At 38.9% G+C, this 18,192-nt stretch overlaps 1 protein-coding gene across 4 annotated transcripts in view; it reads left to right on the top strand.

The window, feature by feature from the left end:
• The first annotated feature begins 433 nt into the window (after positions 1–433).
• LOC109091422 (protocadherin Fat 1-like) overlaps positions 434–18,192 on the top strand; it is an 87,763-nt gene continuing 70,004 nt past the window's right edge. For 3 of the 4 annotated variants that reach the window (XR_006153736.1, XR_006153734.1, XM_042716700.1), the window contains exons 1-2: positions 2,093–2,250; positions 3,867–7,144. Coding sequence is in view for 1 of the 4 variants with exons in the window: in XM_042716700.1 (XP_042572634.1) it covers positions 3,886–7,144 (3,259 nt within the window). In the remaining 3 variants the exon portion in view is untranslated. Of the gene's footprint in view, positions 690–2,092; positions 2,251–3,866; positions 7,145–18,192 lie in introns of those variants that run through there. The other variant, XR_006153735.1, reaches the window with a different exon arrangement.

Genomic DNA, 18,192 nt, shown 5'->3' with positions numbered 1-18,192 from the left:
TTCACAGAGTCCCCGGGGCAAATGTTTTATGAGTCCAATCTTAATGTACATCAGGTGTTCTTATTTAAGCAACATTCCACATTTCGGCTATAATAAAGCTTCAAACACAAAGATCAATATACTAACTTTATACAATCAAGATGTTTAACATTCTCAGATTGGGCAAAGAACTTAACTATTAAACCGAATAAAAAGTCTATTTGAGGGGCAGGATGCTCTACTTCATTGATCCTAATGTAATGGATCGCCACAGACAGCTGAACTCTAAAGTTACAAAGTTCCATTACGCTGATAATTCAATAAACAGCCTTCAATGTCAGTGCGAAACGTCAAAGCGTTAGGTAGAGGTGAGATCACCGACTCAAATGATCGACTCCCCCGGGAGAGCGGTGACGTCACAGCGGCGGAAAGCCAGCCAGGCATCCCGGAGGATCCGCGCGCCTCCTCCACTGCCTGAGTGCACGAGCTCTGAGTGAGTGTTGTGGATAGTCTCTACCGCGTGGAATCCTGCTCACGAGGATTTTTGGATGTGTAAAGAAATGTAGGAGCTACTACACCATGAGCCGGATTTATTGCGAGTTTTGACTTAATCTCCACGCGAAGATATGCTCACATACTCTTTTTGCCAACACATCCTGGAGATCATTTAGACGCAACTTTGGAGCGGCGGCTTTTGCCCGCTGAATCTGGTGAGCCTCTTTCACAATAGCTTTTCAACGAATGCAACTACTTTTAGTACAAAATGCATTGCAGAAAAAAAGGCAAAACAGCATTATTGCATCTACAACTGTTACTACAACCACTACTCCTTTACTTGTGCTACTTAACCAGTAATAAATATCACAATTATTAACACCGTCATTATGCATAATAGGCTATTATATGGTCATGCATAGGCAATGGGTACACGCAACTGGATGTAAGCATTATGAAGTGAGTTGCACAGATTGAGGTTTAGAGCGAGCATCCTCGTGGAGCGCTCGCCCTCTGGCACAGCAGTGAGACAGCGCCATCATTCGCGAGCAACAGAGTGCATGTGCCGTGCTTGGGGCCACGCTTTAAAAAGATTTTCCGTCTGGCGATACAACTTTCCCCCGGTTTCCATGTGGTATGGAACGTTGCTTTGAATTTTTGAGTTTTTATTTATTAAATAGCTACACCTATATATAGTATATAGCCTAAAGATTGTATGGAGTTCTCACGGTTTCACTCCATTGCAATACCAGCACGGAAAATGATACGATTCGCAACAGCAAATATTAGCAATATCCAACTTTTTAATTAAGCAAATATTGCCTTACGTTCTGAAACAAATAAAGACATTGTAAGCCATTAATAGAATAAGAAAAAACTACAAGAAGTAGCACAAAAAAAGACAACAGAACTAGGATTAGGTTCTTGATTTTAGTTTTTCGGGGTTCTTATAGCAATAGGCTTAATAATCGAGAAAATTGTAATCAAATGTTACTTTGATTTGAATCAGATCATTAGGCGATTAAAAATTATGCTGAAACGGTTTTCTCTTTTCATGTTTGGTACCACCTGCAATTACTGGACAATCGAATCTATAAATGTTATATTTTGACATATTCACCTTTTATATTTATATTCAGCTAAGACATAAACAACTTTTTTCACATTAATAATGGCGAAGTTAGCATTTGTGTTAGTTCTGTGTAACTGTCTAGTTGCGAATTCTTTTCAATGAGCACACAGTCGCATATGAGTCAGAAAACGCAATCATGTTATAGAAAACAAAAAACTGGCATTGATGTATCTTTTTAATTTTTCTATCGACTTGGTAAGCTACCGAAATACCGGTGTTACTTTGACATCCTTATTGAGAGGTAATGTAGCTACCTTGCGCGTAGGGCTTTATCATCATGAGTATCAGAAATGATGACAGCCATGGAGATTATTTCTCTGCTTTGTTCCAAAAACGCACGATTCAGCATATTTCTTCATTAGAGACAGAGGTTTGGCACATAAAATAAAATATCAAAGACTTCTCCCATCCTACTGTGAGGGGAGAGCGACGGCCGTTTCATCTTCATGCCAATAGGAAGTAGATCCGTACACTGGGCAAAGAGCGCGGAGAGATACTGAGAGCGCTTTGTGTGTATGTGTGTGTGCGGATCGGATAGTTCAGTGAACAGAGAGAGCGACTGAGAGTGTCGGTACCATGCAGAGATTCGGAACTTGTAAACTTCATAAAAAGCCACCAAACAAAGGACGTTAGGACTGAAATAGGTATGTACGATTTCGGAAGTCTTAAAATTGCGCGAGGGCTTTTTGGACTTGTTCTAGTTTTGTGCTATTTTCAGAAATGCGTAAAAGTTTCAGTCAGCTCGCGGTGTAAAGTTGCTGTTGGGAGTCCTCCACTGCTGTCCGTAGTGGAAATAGGGCAGCTTTGAAGTTGACTGTAGATTGGCAAAGCTGTTGGAATACTCAGTGTGTTCAGTAGCAGTTGAATTAATTAAGATAAGCGGTCCAAAGTGGTCAGCTAATTGTTTTCAAATGTGAACAGTACATACATCTGGCCAGCGCATGAAGGCATCAATGTGGCGACGTGAAATGAATAGGAACCGACGGACTGGGGGATGGGGATACACTTTAACAACAGAGCAGAAGCCCGTCTTTTGTTACTTTGGTATTTTATTTCCATTCCATGCTAAATTGCTGTATATTTAGGAGAGTTAACACTGAGGTTCTTTTGATGAAAACAATTAATTTAGTATGTTGTTTAGTGCGCTAACAAGAATGAGGTTTTATGGTTCTTTGGTGTCGCTGAGAAAGTTCAGTCATATTTATTTCATTTCTAAACTAAATATCATTTTAACGACTGTGAATATTTTGCTGTTTTATATGCTGGAGGGCACGAATATTAGCGAGGACGTTTGGAAATCTCTAGCACGCGCTCTCTAGCAAGTGGTTTTGAAGAGTAAACCACTTACTAAATGTTAAATGTTGAATTTATACATAGCGCCGTCTTTCATCGGCAGGCTAGACGAATTTGTGCGTATTTTAGCAAATGCGAATCGATGAAACGAACGCTGAAAGTTTTTTTTAGAGATTTGTTTAACATGGTTAGCCATGCAAATGGCACTTTCCTGATGTGCAGCATATCAGAATATATGCTAAACAATATTACGAATACTACGATTCACTATAATAGGCCTAATGCATTTATTACCACTAATACATATGATTAAATAGGTAATAAGCACTTATTTATAGTGTGTCAGTGAGTCCTGGTAAATAATGCAGGTCAAAGTAGAGATGAAACAGAAAAAGAAAGTTTTGTGATTGATGAGCTTTTCATATTCATTGACATAATTGTTAATGTTTTTCTACTTATGTTGTGAACACATTATTCAATACATCTCTCTGTACACATTGTCTTGTTCTTAGCTGAAGATGTATGGCAGGAGGCGGTGAGAATAATGTATATATTTATTCAAGAGGCAGTGGAATGTGACATTATATGTTTATACACAAAAAAGGCACTTCCATCCTCACAGTGTTCACAACAATTCATCATTTGGCCTATCTGCTGTCATGGTGTCTATGGTAAAGTTGGAAATATAGACAGATAGTCAGCGGCTGTGTCTATGGATGCTGATGCACTAATCATATTTGTTTTGAGTGATGATATGCCATAAATAGATATTTAAAAGTTGTCTGTCAGTTTTTTATCTGCTTCAACCCATGAATACTTTCTTAATGATAATATAAGTAGTGTTAGATATAAAGTTTTCAGATGAAAGACTCAAACCATTTAAATGTGTCCCAAATGCTCTAAATCTATTAAAAGTGGAGCTGTGTTATCTTAACTTTTTCTCTCTTTTATTTCTCTGCATTTTCAGTGAGGAGTGTGCTGCAATCATGCAGAACCACGCGATTTCACTGCTGGTGGTACTGCTGCTCCTGTGCAGCTGCACTGGTATCCATAGCCTCGACACTGTGTCTGTCCCTCTGTTTACCCAGTCTGTTTACAATGCTACCATTTATGAGAACTCTGCTGCTAAGACCTATGTGGAAAGTCCTGTCAAAATGGGAATCTACATCACAGATCCTACCTGGGAAATACGGTACAAAATCGTGTCGGGAGACAATGAGAACCTGTTCAAAGCTGAGGACTATCAATTGGGAGACTTTAGCTTTTTGCGAATAAGGACCAAAGGAGGTAGCAGTGCCATTCTTAACCGGGAGGTTAGAGACCACTATATTCTCACAGTCAAAGCCATGGAAAAGAATTCAAATGCTGAGGCTCGAACACGAGTCAGGATTCAGGTACTGGACACAAATGATCTTCGGCCACTGTTCTCCCCAACCGCTTATAGCATATCGTTACCAGAAAACACAGCTATTCGCACAAGTGTAGCCAAGGTGATGGCGACGGATGCGGATATCGGTACAAACGGAGAGTACTACTACAGCTTCAGAGAATGGACGGACATGTTTTCGGTCCACCCCACAAGTGGTGTAGTTACGCTAACTGGAAAGCTGGACTACTCTGAGACAAAGCAGTATGAATTAGAGATCTTAGCAGTGGACCGAGGCATGAAACTGTATGGTAGCAGTGGATTTAGCAGCATGGCTAAGTTAACGGTACGAGTGGAGCAGGCCAACGAGCATGCACCGGTCATCACTGCTGTAACCCTAGCACCCTCAGACACTGACAAGGACCCTACTTATGCTGTCGTGACTGTCGAAGACAGTGACCAAGGTGCTAATGGTGAGATAGCATCTCTCAGTGTGGTTGCGGGCGACCCTCTTCAGCAGTTTAAAGCCATGCGCACAAGTCCAGGCAGTAAGGAATATAAAATCAAAGCAGTTAAGCAGGTCGACTGGGATAGTCAGCCCTTTGGATACAACCTAACACTGCAAGCCAAAGACAAAGGAAGTCCACCCCAGTTTTCATCCGCAAAGGTCATCCATGTCATGTCCCCCCACTTTAAAGTAGGGCCTCCTAAGTTCAGTCATACTACTTACAGAGTCAATGTGAGTGAATTTGCACCACTGAACACACCAGTTGTATTGGTAACAGCTGTGCCAAAGTATCCTCAACTTAAGTATGCATTTAGACACAAATTGGATAAAAATCATTTTGTCATTAATGCAGATTCAGGCTTGATTACAACAGCTGGGCCCCTTCATGCAGAATCTGTGAACAGATATGAATTAGAAGTTATGACCAGCGACAAAAAAGCATCCGCAAAAGTAATTATCAGTGTGATCGACGTGAACAACAACGGCCCAGAATTCAAACAGACATCTTACAAAGCTAGCATTGATGAAAATATGCCCATAGGTACTAGTGTACTCACAGTGAAAGCCACTGATTTAGACAGTGGGGAAAATGGATATGTCACTTACAGCATTGCCAATGTGAATCCCCAGCCATTTGTCATTGACTACTTCTCTGGTGTCATCAGCAGTTCAGAGATTTTGAATTATGAACTGATGCCAAGGATTTATAACTTGAAAGTGCGGGCGTCAGATTGGGGTTCCCCTTTTCGACGTGAGGTGGAAACTCAGGTTACAGTAACACTTAACAACTTGAACGACAACAAGCCACTTTTTGAGAATGTGGATTGCGACGTAACTGTGCCAAGAGACCATGGTGTTAGTGAGCATATCACAACCGTGTCTGCTATCGATGCTGATGAGTTGCAGTTGGTGAGGTACAGAATAAAAGCTGGGAATGACTTGAATCTGTTTGAAATGAATCCAAACTCAGGCGTTCTGTCCTTAAAGCAGTCTTTGAGTGAGGGTGAGGCAGCAAAAGCGTTCTATCACAGTTTGCAGATCATAGCCAGTGATGGAGAACATGAAACTCTGCCCATGTTTTTGAACATTACGGTCGTTACGGCACGTAAACCAGTCCAAGTGAAATGTGTTGATACTGGAGTTGCCAGCATGCTGGCAGAAAAGCTTCTAAAAGGAAGCAAGATCCACAGCCAAAACGAACCCGAAGACCACTTCCAAGACTTTCACTCTGTGAACCGCGTTGCGCCCCAGTTTGCAGAAACTTTTCCCAGTGTGATTGAGGTCAAGGAGGACTTGCCTGTTGGGGCCAGGATTGTCCATCTTAGTGCCACGGATTCTGACAGCGGTTTTAATGGAAAACTGGTTTATGTTATCTCTGGGGGTGACACTGAAAGTCGTTTCGTCATTGACATGGACAGTGGATGGCTCAAAGTGTATGCACCTCTTGATAGAGAAACAACTGATCACTATACATTGAACATTACTGTGTATGACCTTGGAATACCCCAGAAGTCTTCTTCACGTCTGCTGGATGTAAAGATCCTGGATGCTAATGATATCAGCCCACAGTTTTTACAGGACGCATACTCAGTGGACATCAGCGAAAGCACTGCGGTGGGCACAGAGATCATTCAAGTTGAAGCAAAAGATAAAGATCTTGGTGATAATGGTGTGGTCAGATACTCCATATTGGCAGACACAGATCAATTTGCTATTGATATGGAAACAGGGATCGTTACGGTGAAGAAGCCTCTAGACCGTGAAGTGCAACCCAGTTTTATTCTCAAGATAGCCGCTCGTGACCAGGCCACTGGTGAACCTCAACTTGTCTCGACTGTGTTGCTTAAAATCACACTTGAGGATGTAAACGACAACCCTCCAAAATTTATTCCCCCAAATTATCAGGTGAGAGTACGGGAAGATCTACCCATTGGTACTGTTATAATGTGGCTAGAAGCTCATGACCCAGATGTTGGGCCATCTAGCCAGGTACGATACAGCCTCGCTGACAATGGGGATGGGAAATTTGAAGTAGACAAATTGAGTGGCGCCGTACGAATCGTGCAGAATCTGGATTACGAGAAAAAGCAAGTGTACAGTCTCACAGCAAGGGCAAAGGACAAAGGGAAGCCGATATCTTTGTCCTCAAGTTGTCACATTGAGGTGGAGGTTGTGGACATAAACGAGAATCTCTACAGGCCATTGTTTCCATCATATGTGGATAAGGGATTTATCAAAGAGGATGTGCCCATTGGAACATCAGTGATGAAAATCACAGCTCAGGATGAGGATAAAGGAAGAGATGGAGAAATCCGTTACTCCATTCGGGATGGCTCGGGTCTGGGGATCTTTACTATTGATGAAGAAACTGGTAAGTTATCTTCCTTTCCCTTTTATCTGTTCATGACTGGGGGGGATGTTGAGGTAGCGGGGGATGTTTTGTCAGGTCATGAATTATTCAAGAAACAAATCTCCTATGCATAAAAGTGGCCAGTGATATGAATGGTGTAAATGTGAAAGGACTTGCTGTATTAGAGGTGTTTTTTTGGGTGTACAGGTCATAATATTTTACGTGGCATCAGTTGGATACTTGCGCAGGTTGGTGATAGCAGTTGGATATCTTTGAGAGAGCTGATGAAGAGCATCCTGATTCTTTTCATTTTTGAGAGAATTGATGGCAGGAACAGATGGAGCAGCTTTCTCTCAGACCTGCTGTAGACATTCCACACTAGTTGCCGTGGTATTAAGAGGATTGCTCGCCCTCCCCACCCCCTACTTCCATACACACATATTTTTGTACTTGATTCTTTCTCTCTGTCTATTTTTCATTTTAAATAATCAAATCAAGAACCGGCTATTTCTCATTTATAGATTATTTTGTTATGTAGGCCATAGGGTACTTAACGTCTATGAATGTGAGCTGCTGAGAGTTAGGGAATGGTGCTTTTTTGAAGCAAACACATTTCAAAAGTCAACATCTGGCCTCATTATCTTTATACAAAGAATGTATTAATACCTCTCTCAGCTGCCCTGACCACTCAAAGCACCTGTGCCAAAAGCTTAAAATAAGCAGTCTGGAATTCCAACGGTCTTTGACACTGTGCAACTATCGGCCACCCAGTAAAAACTGTGAATATTAAGTGTTTTTCTTGGATTAAAGGGTTACTTAGGGGTGTGACGGCAGATTTTCACCACCGTGGTGGTAATGGACCAACTATCACCGATGGCGCGGTGTTGATATAGATAACTAATATTAATTATATAATTAATTATATAATTATATAATTTATAATTATAAATGCGGCTCAATCAACTATTAACAAACGTGCGTGTTTATTTTAGCACTTCTGCCAGTGAATACGCAGCCTGCAAAACACTAAAATAAATATCAAAGAAATATTACAGTTAAACAAGAAAGTAGCCTAAATAAGAAAGTTAAATACACCTTGTCTACAGGACGCGAGTGGCGGGACACGACAAAAATACTAGGCTGTAGAACTATAATTATAATCAGTGATGCTACACTGGATGCGGTGCGGCACGACACAATATGACAAATCCCAGACAGGTTCACTGTTCCGACGCCAAGCAAGCGGGCGCAACAGTTCCCACATTTCTCGTTTGTATTTGGCCAGTTTGGGGAAAGCCTCACCAAACCTGACCAGCCAGGCGTTTGCGATCATGGTAACTTGAAGACACTTGTACAAACGCAGATGGGTGACATGAAAGGAGATGGCTCCAGACTGGCGATGTATTATTTGGTTTCCCATAGGGGTGTTGCGGTGACGGATTTTTTCCACCGGTTAATCGACGTGTAAAAAAAACGGTAATCCCGGTGTCACCGGGGTTGCGTGTCGGGGATTTCGTGTGGCCAAAAATGTGGTCGTTCAGACGTGCACACGTCTCAATTTACTTTCACTTTAATTAGCGGCAATTCAGTAGCATTTGTTTGAATTAATCATGGTGTTAATTTATTTTATTCTTAATAAAAATACACAAAACAATAAGACACTCACTTGTATTACACACATCTTTATTGCAAAATGAATAATAACTTAACACACCATGCAAAAACTAAACAAAAGCACTTATGAAACACCTTTAAAGTGCATTTATTAACAAAACGAACCACTGCACACATCGTGCAAGTATCAAACAAGAAATTATATAAAAAATTCACTATTCATTTTTGTGGTGTGCTTGAAGATGTGCGTGTAAATTCGAAGTGTTACCTCCGGATGCTGCCACTTTCATCAGGCAAAGTTTTAGGGTTGCCTCGTTAACGTTTTCAGGTTCCCTGTTGGCATTTGGTTTGAATCCAAAATATTTCCAAATAGGTGCTTTTGCATTTCGCTTTGAAACCAGATCTTCCGCCACCCTTTGCCAGTTAGCTCGCCTCACTCTCCTCAAATGATAAATGAAATTGGACACCTGCTGCTTTACTGTGGCGCTCGTTCCGCTTACGCTAAATTACGAAGGCACGTAGTCACTAACTGAATTAAGTGCTTTATTGCTATAGGCTAAAACTTCAACACGATGGGGACGGTGCCGGTGGTCAAGTGCTATGACCGGTAGGTGGGTTAAACACTGTGTATCACCGGTAACACAGACTATCGCAACAAGCCTAGTTTCCCAACAAGGTCCCCCACACAAAATTAATTTGATGAATGCAGAATAAACTGTATTTTCCTGTGCTCAAACCTGCCAATCTAAAGGAAACGCTGTGTATGACCTTTGAGGTAATTTGTGAATTACCATAGACATATAATCTAAATAAAACAGTTTGCAACTATTACTGTTATTACACTTGCATACAAAACTTTGTATTATGCTTGTTTTATAGTGCATGAATTAACGTGCACTACCGCCAGTGGAAAACGACCACCACGGTGATGCGGTTGTCACTGCGACTGTCACAGCTCTTGGGTAACTCCACCCTGAAATGACAATTTTTTCATTAATTACTCACCCTCATATGTTGTTCCAAACCCGTAAGACCTCCGTTCATCTTCGGAACACAAATTAAGATATTTTTGATGCATTCTGAGATAAGGTTGTAACGATATACCGGTATGACGATATACCATGATATAAACATGTAAGATTATCATACGGTGTACATTTGCTTATCTACAGTATTGGGAGAAAATAACAGACACAGAATCTCGCCTGCGCCTAGGCAACAACTTTCCACTTAACTGTTCTCTTGCTCCACCCACACGTACAGTGGAGACAGCATCAGAGACAGAGGCCGTTATCTCTAATCTCTATCCCACGTCGAAATATGAGTTAAAATTGGCACTAGTATGGGAATACTTTTTAAATAGAAAAGACAAATGCTTATTTGTCCTCGAGGGTAGACACAGTTTACAAAAACTGTGGTCGGAAAGCGGCTGCAAAACGAGGAAATGCATCGAACATGTTCCAGAATCCAGTCATGACAATGAATTTACAGTAGCTAGCTACAATTCAGATGTCACATAAAATGTGCGATTTGATGGATTGATGAATAAATCAAAAACAAAGCACTGCCATATAAATATATAGGCTAATCTGTTTGTTTTGCATGTCTCTCTGTGAATGAGCAGCGTTGTGTCGTGTACTACATACTCAAGTATGCGCCAGCGTGGTTTAAAGTGCCTGCTGTCTCACTATCTGAGGACGTGAACACAAACACTGAGAGTCTCACTGAGAGAACAATTAATAATCATTTCATCATTTTATTTGAGAAAACCACTGTCAAAAACAAATACATTCTGACACTCAAAGCTCTTCACTACAACCCGTCAAAATAAAAGTCCGCTTTTTAACTCGAATAAATTGACAGAAATTATGATTTTACTATAATGTAGCCTACTTCTAAAATAATAATAATAATTTACATAAACATTTTTAAGGAATATAATTTTTTCCCTCATTTTAATTTAGTAAATCTCTGTTGTGCAGCCCTTTGCGAAAACATAAAAGAATAAAGGTTTTAAAACATTAATTAAACTGTTAAATTTTTATGCATTTTCATTAACACCATTTTTGATAGTATATTTGTATTAAATCATAAAAGTACAGAATCCAGAAAAATTAAGTCAAACCAGAATTTATGAATTTGTATGAATAATTAATGATAAATATAAGTAATAAATAACTAATAAATAATCAGTGATTAAATTTTCTTGTTTTTGATTAATGAAATTTGAATGAACACATACTTTAAAACATTTGTTCAACCAAAAAAAAAAAAAAACTGTTTTGATTGTTTAATACAGTATAACCGTGATATTTTCTGAGAAGATTATCATACCCTGATTCTGAGAGCTCTCTGACTCACCCATAGACAACAATCTAAGTAACACGATCAATGTCCAGAAACGTAGCAAGGCGATCTGTAAAATTAACCATGTGACATAAGGGGTTCAACCGTAATTTTACGAAGCTATGAGAATGCTTTTTGTACGCAAAGAAAACAAAAATAACGACTTTATTCAACAATTTGTCTCCACCACGTCACCATAGCACATGCTGTTTGCGTTCAGTGGATACTCTCCAAAATGGCGCTACGGTGACGTAAAGGCAGCTCTCTTGGGAATGGAAAGATTAGAAGAGGGATGGGTAGGAGGTGTTCAGGTTTGAGGTCACTACATGTGGGATGAATATCACATTTCAAGCAAGGAATCAATCTTTAAACCAAGGCTAGAGAATAGTAATAAAGAGACATTTGTTGTTTTGCACTAAATGGGTATTTCGAGAACGTGGGATCACCGTTGCTGAAGGCCATGGGTGTACCTTAAGTCATGTTTTATAAGAATGAACACCAAAAGAAAGACTGAGACACATCTGGGCCATATTTGGTGCTTTGGACTATATTTTCCATGTGTTTGTGTTGTTTGAACATTTTATTCTCTTCTTCTGCAGACCCCATGGGGGGCAAAGAATGTGCAAATTAAATGTTTTCTGTCGTTTATTTCTACCCCCCATTTAGTTAGCCTCAGCCCTACATGTTTGACTCCAGTAGTTCCACCTCGTAGGAATGTGAGGCTTCTGTCATTTATATCCCGTCTTCCCATAGATGTATTTTTGTTTGTCTGAGCGGAGCAAAATCTTCCCTCAAAAACCTCAGTTCTGAGAAACACAGTATGAATTAAACTATTACTGACACAATAAAACTCGAATACTCACCGATTAGTGCTTTAAAATAGAATGGTTACTTGAGATTGTGTGTCTTTTTTGGTTTGATTTGGTCTGCTTTTCCATCTCAGCAGTAAATAGCAAAGCTAGAAATCGGTCTGTAGAGTCTGTCTGTAGAACCTCCTGCAGTGTTTACATGTGTGATTCTCACAAACATGTCAAGAGCAGAGGGCTATAATGGGCTCTGGTGAGACCTTAGTGCTTTAGTCAGGGAAATTCTGCCGTGTGTGTTGGTAAAGATGACACACACACACACACACAAGCACAGATGCACAAGTCATTGAGGTATGTACTAAATTGATTGATGTCACCAGAGCTGCTCAAAGAACCTTGCCTTTCTACCAAATTCTACCAAATCTACCAAAACATCCTAGCAACCACCAACAACACCATAAATCTCTAGTTTTACCTTGAATTGAAAGTCCCGTTTTGCTATCTTTAATGGGATCAGTCAAAAACTTTTTTCAGGAAGCAGCTTATTAAAGGTGGTGCAAAGGAGCTCAAATTTTGAGCAGCTCTTAAATTCTGAGGCCAAAGACATTGTATGCTCAATTATGTTTAACCTTTCATTTTAATCCTAACACCTTTTTCTACTAAAGCACATTTTAAAGAAAAACATCTACCTGGCAGATTTCTCATTTGTGTTCTGAGAATAGTACATTTCTACTTTATTTTATTCATTTGCTCTGTAATGAAGTCAGCTCAGATTCTTTGCCCAGTTGACCATGCAGGATGTGATATAGCAATTTACACCTCTTGTAAAAGTTTGAAGGGGTCACCTATATTGAGATGCTGAGTAGCCACATTTTTCAGATCATTAAATTTAAGAAAATGACTCTGTACTTGATAAAAATATCAGTATCACCATCTAAGTAGCCCACATTTAATTTCTTTCAGTGTTGTTATTTAATATCACAAAGTATAAGCCAAATAGCCCTCAAATAATTGAATCCACTTTTTGTTAGTCACAGAGATCACAATTTCTCAACTGTGTTAGAAAAAAACTCACCACATGCTGATGCCATGATCAATAACTAGTGTCCCGAATGATATACTCTACGCTTGTTTTTTTCAGTTATAAAAAGGTGAATCATCCAGATATTTGAAGTGTACTTCTTTTTTGGAATTTTCATTGTGAACAGACTGCTCACACTACTATAAAATGGCATGGAAAAGTATGAAAATTGGGACGTGCCTACTCAGACATCGGGATACAGACATACCTGCTTGAGCCAGACACCATTAGGTCAGAGAGTGCCCCATAATGCTGAGCATGCAACCATGTCTAATCCCCCTGACTCGCTGCACAAAAATATCTGTTTGTGCATGAAGCACCATAGAAAGCCAGTGACTTGTTCCACTTGTTCCCCATGTGACTGATGATCAGAAAATATGGCCTGACTTTTATAAGAAACAACATTTACAACTTCTAGTTAGATGTTTCAAAGATTGATTATTCACTAGGCAAAGCCAAAATCTTCAAACTCAGTCTCTAAATGCATTTTAATTTATGTTCTTGGTCCGTCGTTTTATTAACATAACTGTTAACATCTTTCACTCTTTTAAGCCATATGCTCTGGCAAGCCTTTTTTGAATTCTCTTTGAAGACTCACAACCCCACTATCTTTTTAGTACATTTCAAAATGCACTTTTGTAGTAGCCAGTGCAGCATTTTTGAAAACTCAGTCCACTTGATACTTGCTAATGCAAATGAAGTACTCTGTTCATTAATTATTCTTTTAGCACTTTTGGAGAAGAAATACACTTTATATATAATATTGCACTTCTAAGAACTGGCTCATAAGTGTCATTAGGTTAAAAAGAACCGGATCATAATTCATTGGTTTATGATTTGAACCTTCCTGGTCTTGTTGTATGCTTTGTAGATTCAGTAGTGGTTTGGGGCTTCACTGAATAGTAATATAGGGCCCTATGAATTCCACGATGCAGAAAATGTGGACAGAATCACAAAATCCATTTATAGAAACAGATTTAATCGTATAACACGGGATGTCACGGAATTGGCCAAATTTTGGATGGATACATCAAAAGTAGGTCGGTACACTTGAATCAAAACAGGATATGGACTAGTGTCTGTGAATATTAAGCCCCAAAAATACATTTTAATATGATATTTAATCCTGCATGTTCTGCATGTCTCTGTGTGAATGAATGGTGCAGACACGCATTTTCGTTTAACGCACACATTGTGAAACACGCATGATAATTGTGGTGTTTTCAGCCTCTGCCACCTATATTGTGTTTGTGTTTGAGTACACAAACACATGAACAAAAATCTCTAGAACTATTTAGAGAGTCACTTTATTTTACCATTTCTATCATCATGTCTTAAGGCCCGTTCACACCAACCACGATAACTATAAAGATAACGATAAAGATATAGTTCTAAAAATCGTTCTCAATATTAAAGAATAGCAGAGTCCACACTACAACTATAACGATAAAGGCACAGAGAAACGATATGATTGGAATCACTTTCAGAACGATTTTTTCCAGCTGATGAACGATACAAACATTGACAGCCAATCGGAATCCATCCTGCTAGAACGAGCTCGAGAATTTAAAGTGGCAGACGCACGTGAATAAACACGATATCGTTCGCTGGTGTGGACGCTAATATCGTTATCTTTATAGTTATCTTTATAGTTATCGTGCTTGGTGTGAACGGGCCTTTATGTACAAACAGAAACCTGAAGGTCTTTAAATCAGCTCAACAAAATAAAGGTTTGGTGACAGAAATCTAATGATAGCACTACTGCTAATAATACAATTTTTATTAAAACATTATTTTTAAAGGAACTTTTAACTGAAAAAATATTTACCAGAATTTATTTAGCAGAAAAATAAAACATTTTGCAGGGCCTTAAAAATTTATTTTTTTGTAAAACTTTTAATAAATTGCTGTTTAATATTGCAAGTTTCACGATTTAAATTAATTAGACATGCTTTTTGATGAATAAAAGTTAATTTAACTTTTAAAACAGTCTAGAAAATTTTAAATGGAAAAAAATAGAATCCTGAAGGAAAAAAAGGGAAAATTAAAGAATTTTAGAATTTTTTTTACATAAGTACATAACATATACATTACATAAGTAATATAGAAAACACTATCAGAGTAGTTTGGTTCTAGTATTTTTAAACTAGTTTTAAACTAGTTTCCAACCTATATTAAGGTAAAATATTAAAAACGCTTTCCTTCTTGCTTCGAAGGTATTGGCTGTTGTTCCTTCAACTAGTGGAACAGCACTTTTTGAAGAAATTAATTAGTTTGATGTACAAAGCACTAGTATGAGAGTGTGCATGTGCTGCTCTTTGTGCCGTATCCCCTATATGCCCTTCCTGTGGGGAGAAAGGTTGGCTGATTCTTTCTGATGCCAGATAACAGAGGAATGTGCAGGCAGCTTTGTCTTCTCATGTTTGGCTACCTTTCGGTTGGACCGGGCAGGGATAAGGGGAAGGGGGTCATCTGAATAAAAGGGGTAAGGTGTGAGTTTTCTCCTATAATGATTCTACTGCCATATCTGGCTCATTTCGCTCTGGCTTTCTCTTTTGCTCTTATGCATTCAAGTGTCAAAATAGTGAGCCTATCATGTGACTATTCTCTTCTGTTACCCATCTCGCCATCTCATCACCTTTTTCCATCTCTCAGGAGTGTGACTACTACTTTCCACTTTTTTTGCAGAGGGTATATGACTGGCTGACTCCGTGTAGTCTCTGCTTGAGCCATGTTGCTGGGGCAACCGGATTCTGGAATGCAGGATCAGGAGTTGATTGTAGGGTGCTAAATGAAAAGCACACTTTCCCTCGTTAAAGTTGACTGCAGTCTCTGACTATCAGGTCCCATTTTTGGGAACTCGTGTTGATGTTAACTCTTGTTATTTTAATGTTCCCTAAATAAAAGCCAGTTGAGCGAAAGAAGATTGGCTATGCCAAAAACAAACCAGAATTGAGTGTTTTTGGTCTTAGACATGTGTGCTACAGGATTGATGGTTTGAAGTAAAGCCCTGTATTTTCATACTGAAATTCCATATGCCATGGTCCAGCTCTCAGCCATGCCAATTCTTATTACGGTGGGCGATGTTGCAACGTTCGCTGTTCCCCTGTGATGTCACAGATTTTATAACATGAATCCAAGGCGAGTGACAGCAGATGTAAACACAGCTCCAGTGGAAGCAGAGTGCGAAACCGGAGATGCTAACCACTGACGCGAGACAAACTGTATGATGCATCTGCTCCCAAACTGTATCTGACTGTGCGTCAAAGTTAACTGACATTTTAGCATTGCACATCCTGGGACTATGAATGTCACACCCACGGCTATTACACTCAGAGGTTAGAAATGAGAAATGAAGATGAATGCTTTTTATTTCACTGCTAGGCTTCTGAGCTTGACGGATAATCACAACAGCTTGGCACAAAGGCACAACAAATCATTGCATCATGGAGCGTTCAGCGGAACTGCGGTGTTTTTCGCTATAAACTTGCACCTGTTTTTGAAAACTGCTAACAGCGTATACCTCCATTTAGACAAATTGTGTGCATTTTGGCAGCCCAAACCAACATTCGAATAAAGGCATGACAAATCATTGCATTGTCCGATTACAGTGAGGTAGTCTGTTGTACAAAACAGCACCCTGGCTTTACGGAATTCATGAGCGCTTGAATCAGTATTTAAGAAGAATAACATAATACAAATTTTTTTTTGTATAGCTGTCTTGATTTTTTTTCTTTCATTTTCAGACAAAAAAAAAAAACATCTAGATTTTTTGTTGGAAAACTACAGACATTAAACCTTTAAGCTTCTATTTTGTTGACAACAGGCATTTGTAAGCACTATTCACTGATGGTTGGTAGGCATGGGCCGGTATGAGATTTTGATTGCATGATAACCTTAAGCAAAAATTTCACGGTTTCACGGTATTGTTGTTACAGCTCTGAGTTTGTGTTATTTTTTTAAATGATTGTGTGCATTTTGGCAGCCCTGGGTAAAAAAAAATACAATTTTGTTTTTGAGCAACATACAGAATATTAGAAACAGTAGAATTAGTAATTTTTTTTCTTTGATTTGTTTTCTAAAAAGAAAAAAAAAATAAAGACTGACATTTTTTTAACCTAAATCTGTAATTTATAGTTATTTAATTTTAGTTATATAATTCATATACATATCATTTATAGAATTCCATATAATTTAGTTATATAATAATAATCATACACATAATTCGATTTAATAATAACCCAATTTGAAGCAAAAACAGAATGTTCTTACAAGCTTTGTGAAATTATACCACGTAAACTTTTCAGAAGACAGTCAGTTCCCCTCAGAAACACATTCACATAAACCCCCAAATCAATATTGAGTATTTTCTTCCAATAGTTTGTGCATCATGAACAGTGAGTGATCTGCCTGCTACAGTATTTTTCTCTGTGCATCCATCTCCAGCGTCTCTGGCCTGTGTTAACGGGCCTCAACAGATTTCATATTTTCACATAAATTACATTTTGGAAAATGATTGCATTGCAACACAGTTAAACTGTAGTGTTTGCAATTTGATAATTTCGGCCATATTGTGATTTCGACTTTAATTTAGATTTCTTTTCATGCAGCCCCCATTGTGGTGGTGTTAAAACTTTAAAAATAGCAGTCAAAAACAGCAATAAGGATAATGTATATGGGCATTTTTCATGTTTTCTTTGTTGCAATCTGGCTTGCCTAGCTTTAAGGCTTTGCACATTTTCAGGTTTGTAGTCATAAAACTGTTCATGTAAACTCCCTCAGAAACAACAAAGTAGAAACATACGCCTTCATTTAGACTGGTTCATTTGTTATGAATGGTCTAATGTAAACCGATATCACAGTGTCTGTGTTTGTTTTGGAATGTCGGTTGCACAGCTTTGCCCCTAGATAACGGTTAGGTATAAATTCGCATTCGTAATGATATGTAAAGGTGTAATTAGGAGCCTAGTTAAGAGTCAAACATCTGGGGTTTGAACCAAATTACTTTTTTATTCCCTGTGTTTTACTGCCTCGCCAGACTCCTCCCTGCAATATTTTAAACGCCTTTGATCCTCGCCACACAGAAACACTCCAAGGAGCACACATTTATAAATAGAAAAGTGAGAGGAAAAAAGAAGTGAGGATTTCAAAATGTCAAGGCAGCACCCCGACTGAAACATACTCTCACTTCATAGTCTTATCAGCCTTCCCAAAAGAGGAGA

Source organism: Cyprinus carpio, chromosome B1 (assembly GCF_018340385.1).
Source record: "Cyprinus carpio isolate SPL01 chromosome B1, ASM1834038v1, whole genome shotgun sequence".
NCBI classification, from domain to species: Eukaryota; Metazoa; Chordata; class Actinopteri; order Cypriniformes; family Cyprinidae; genus Cyprinus; species Cyprinus carpio.
This window is presented reverse-complemented; position numbering and strand designations above follow the sequence as displayed.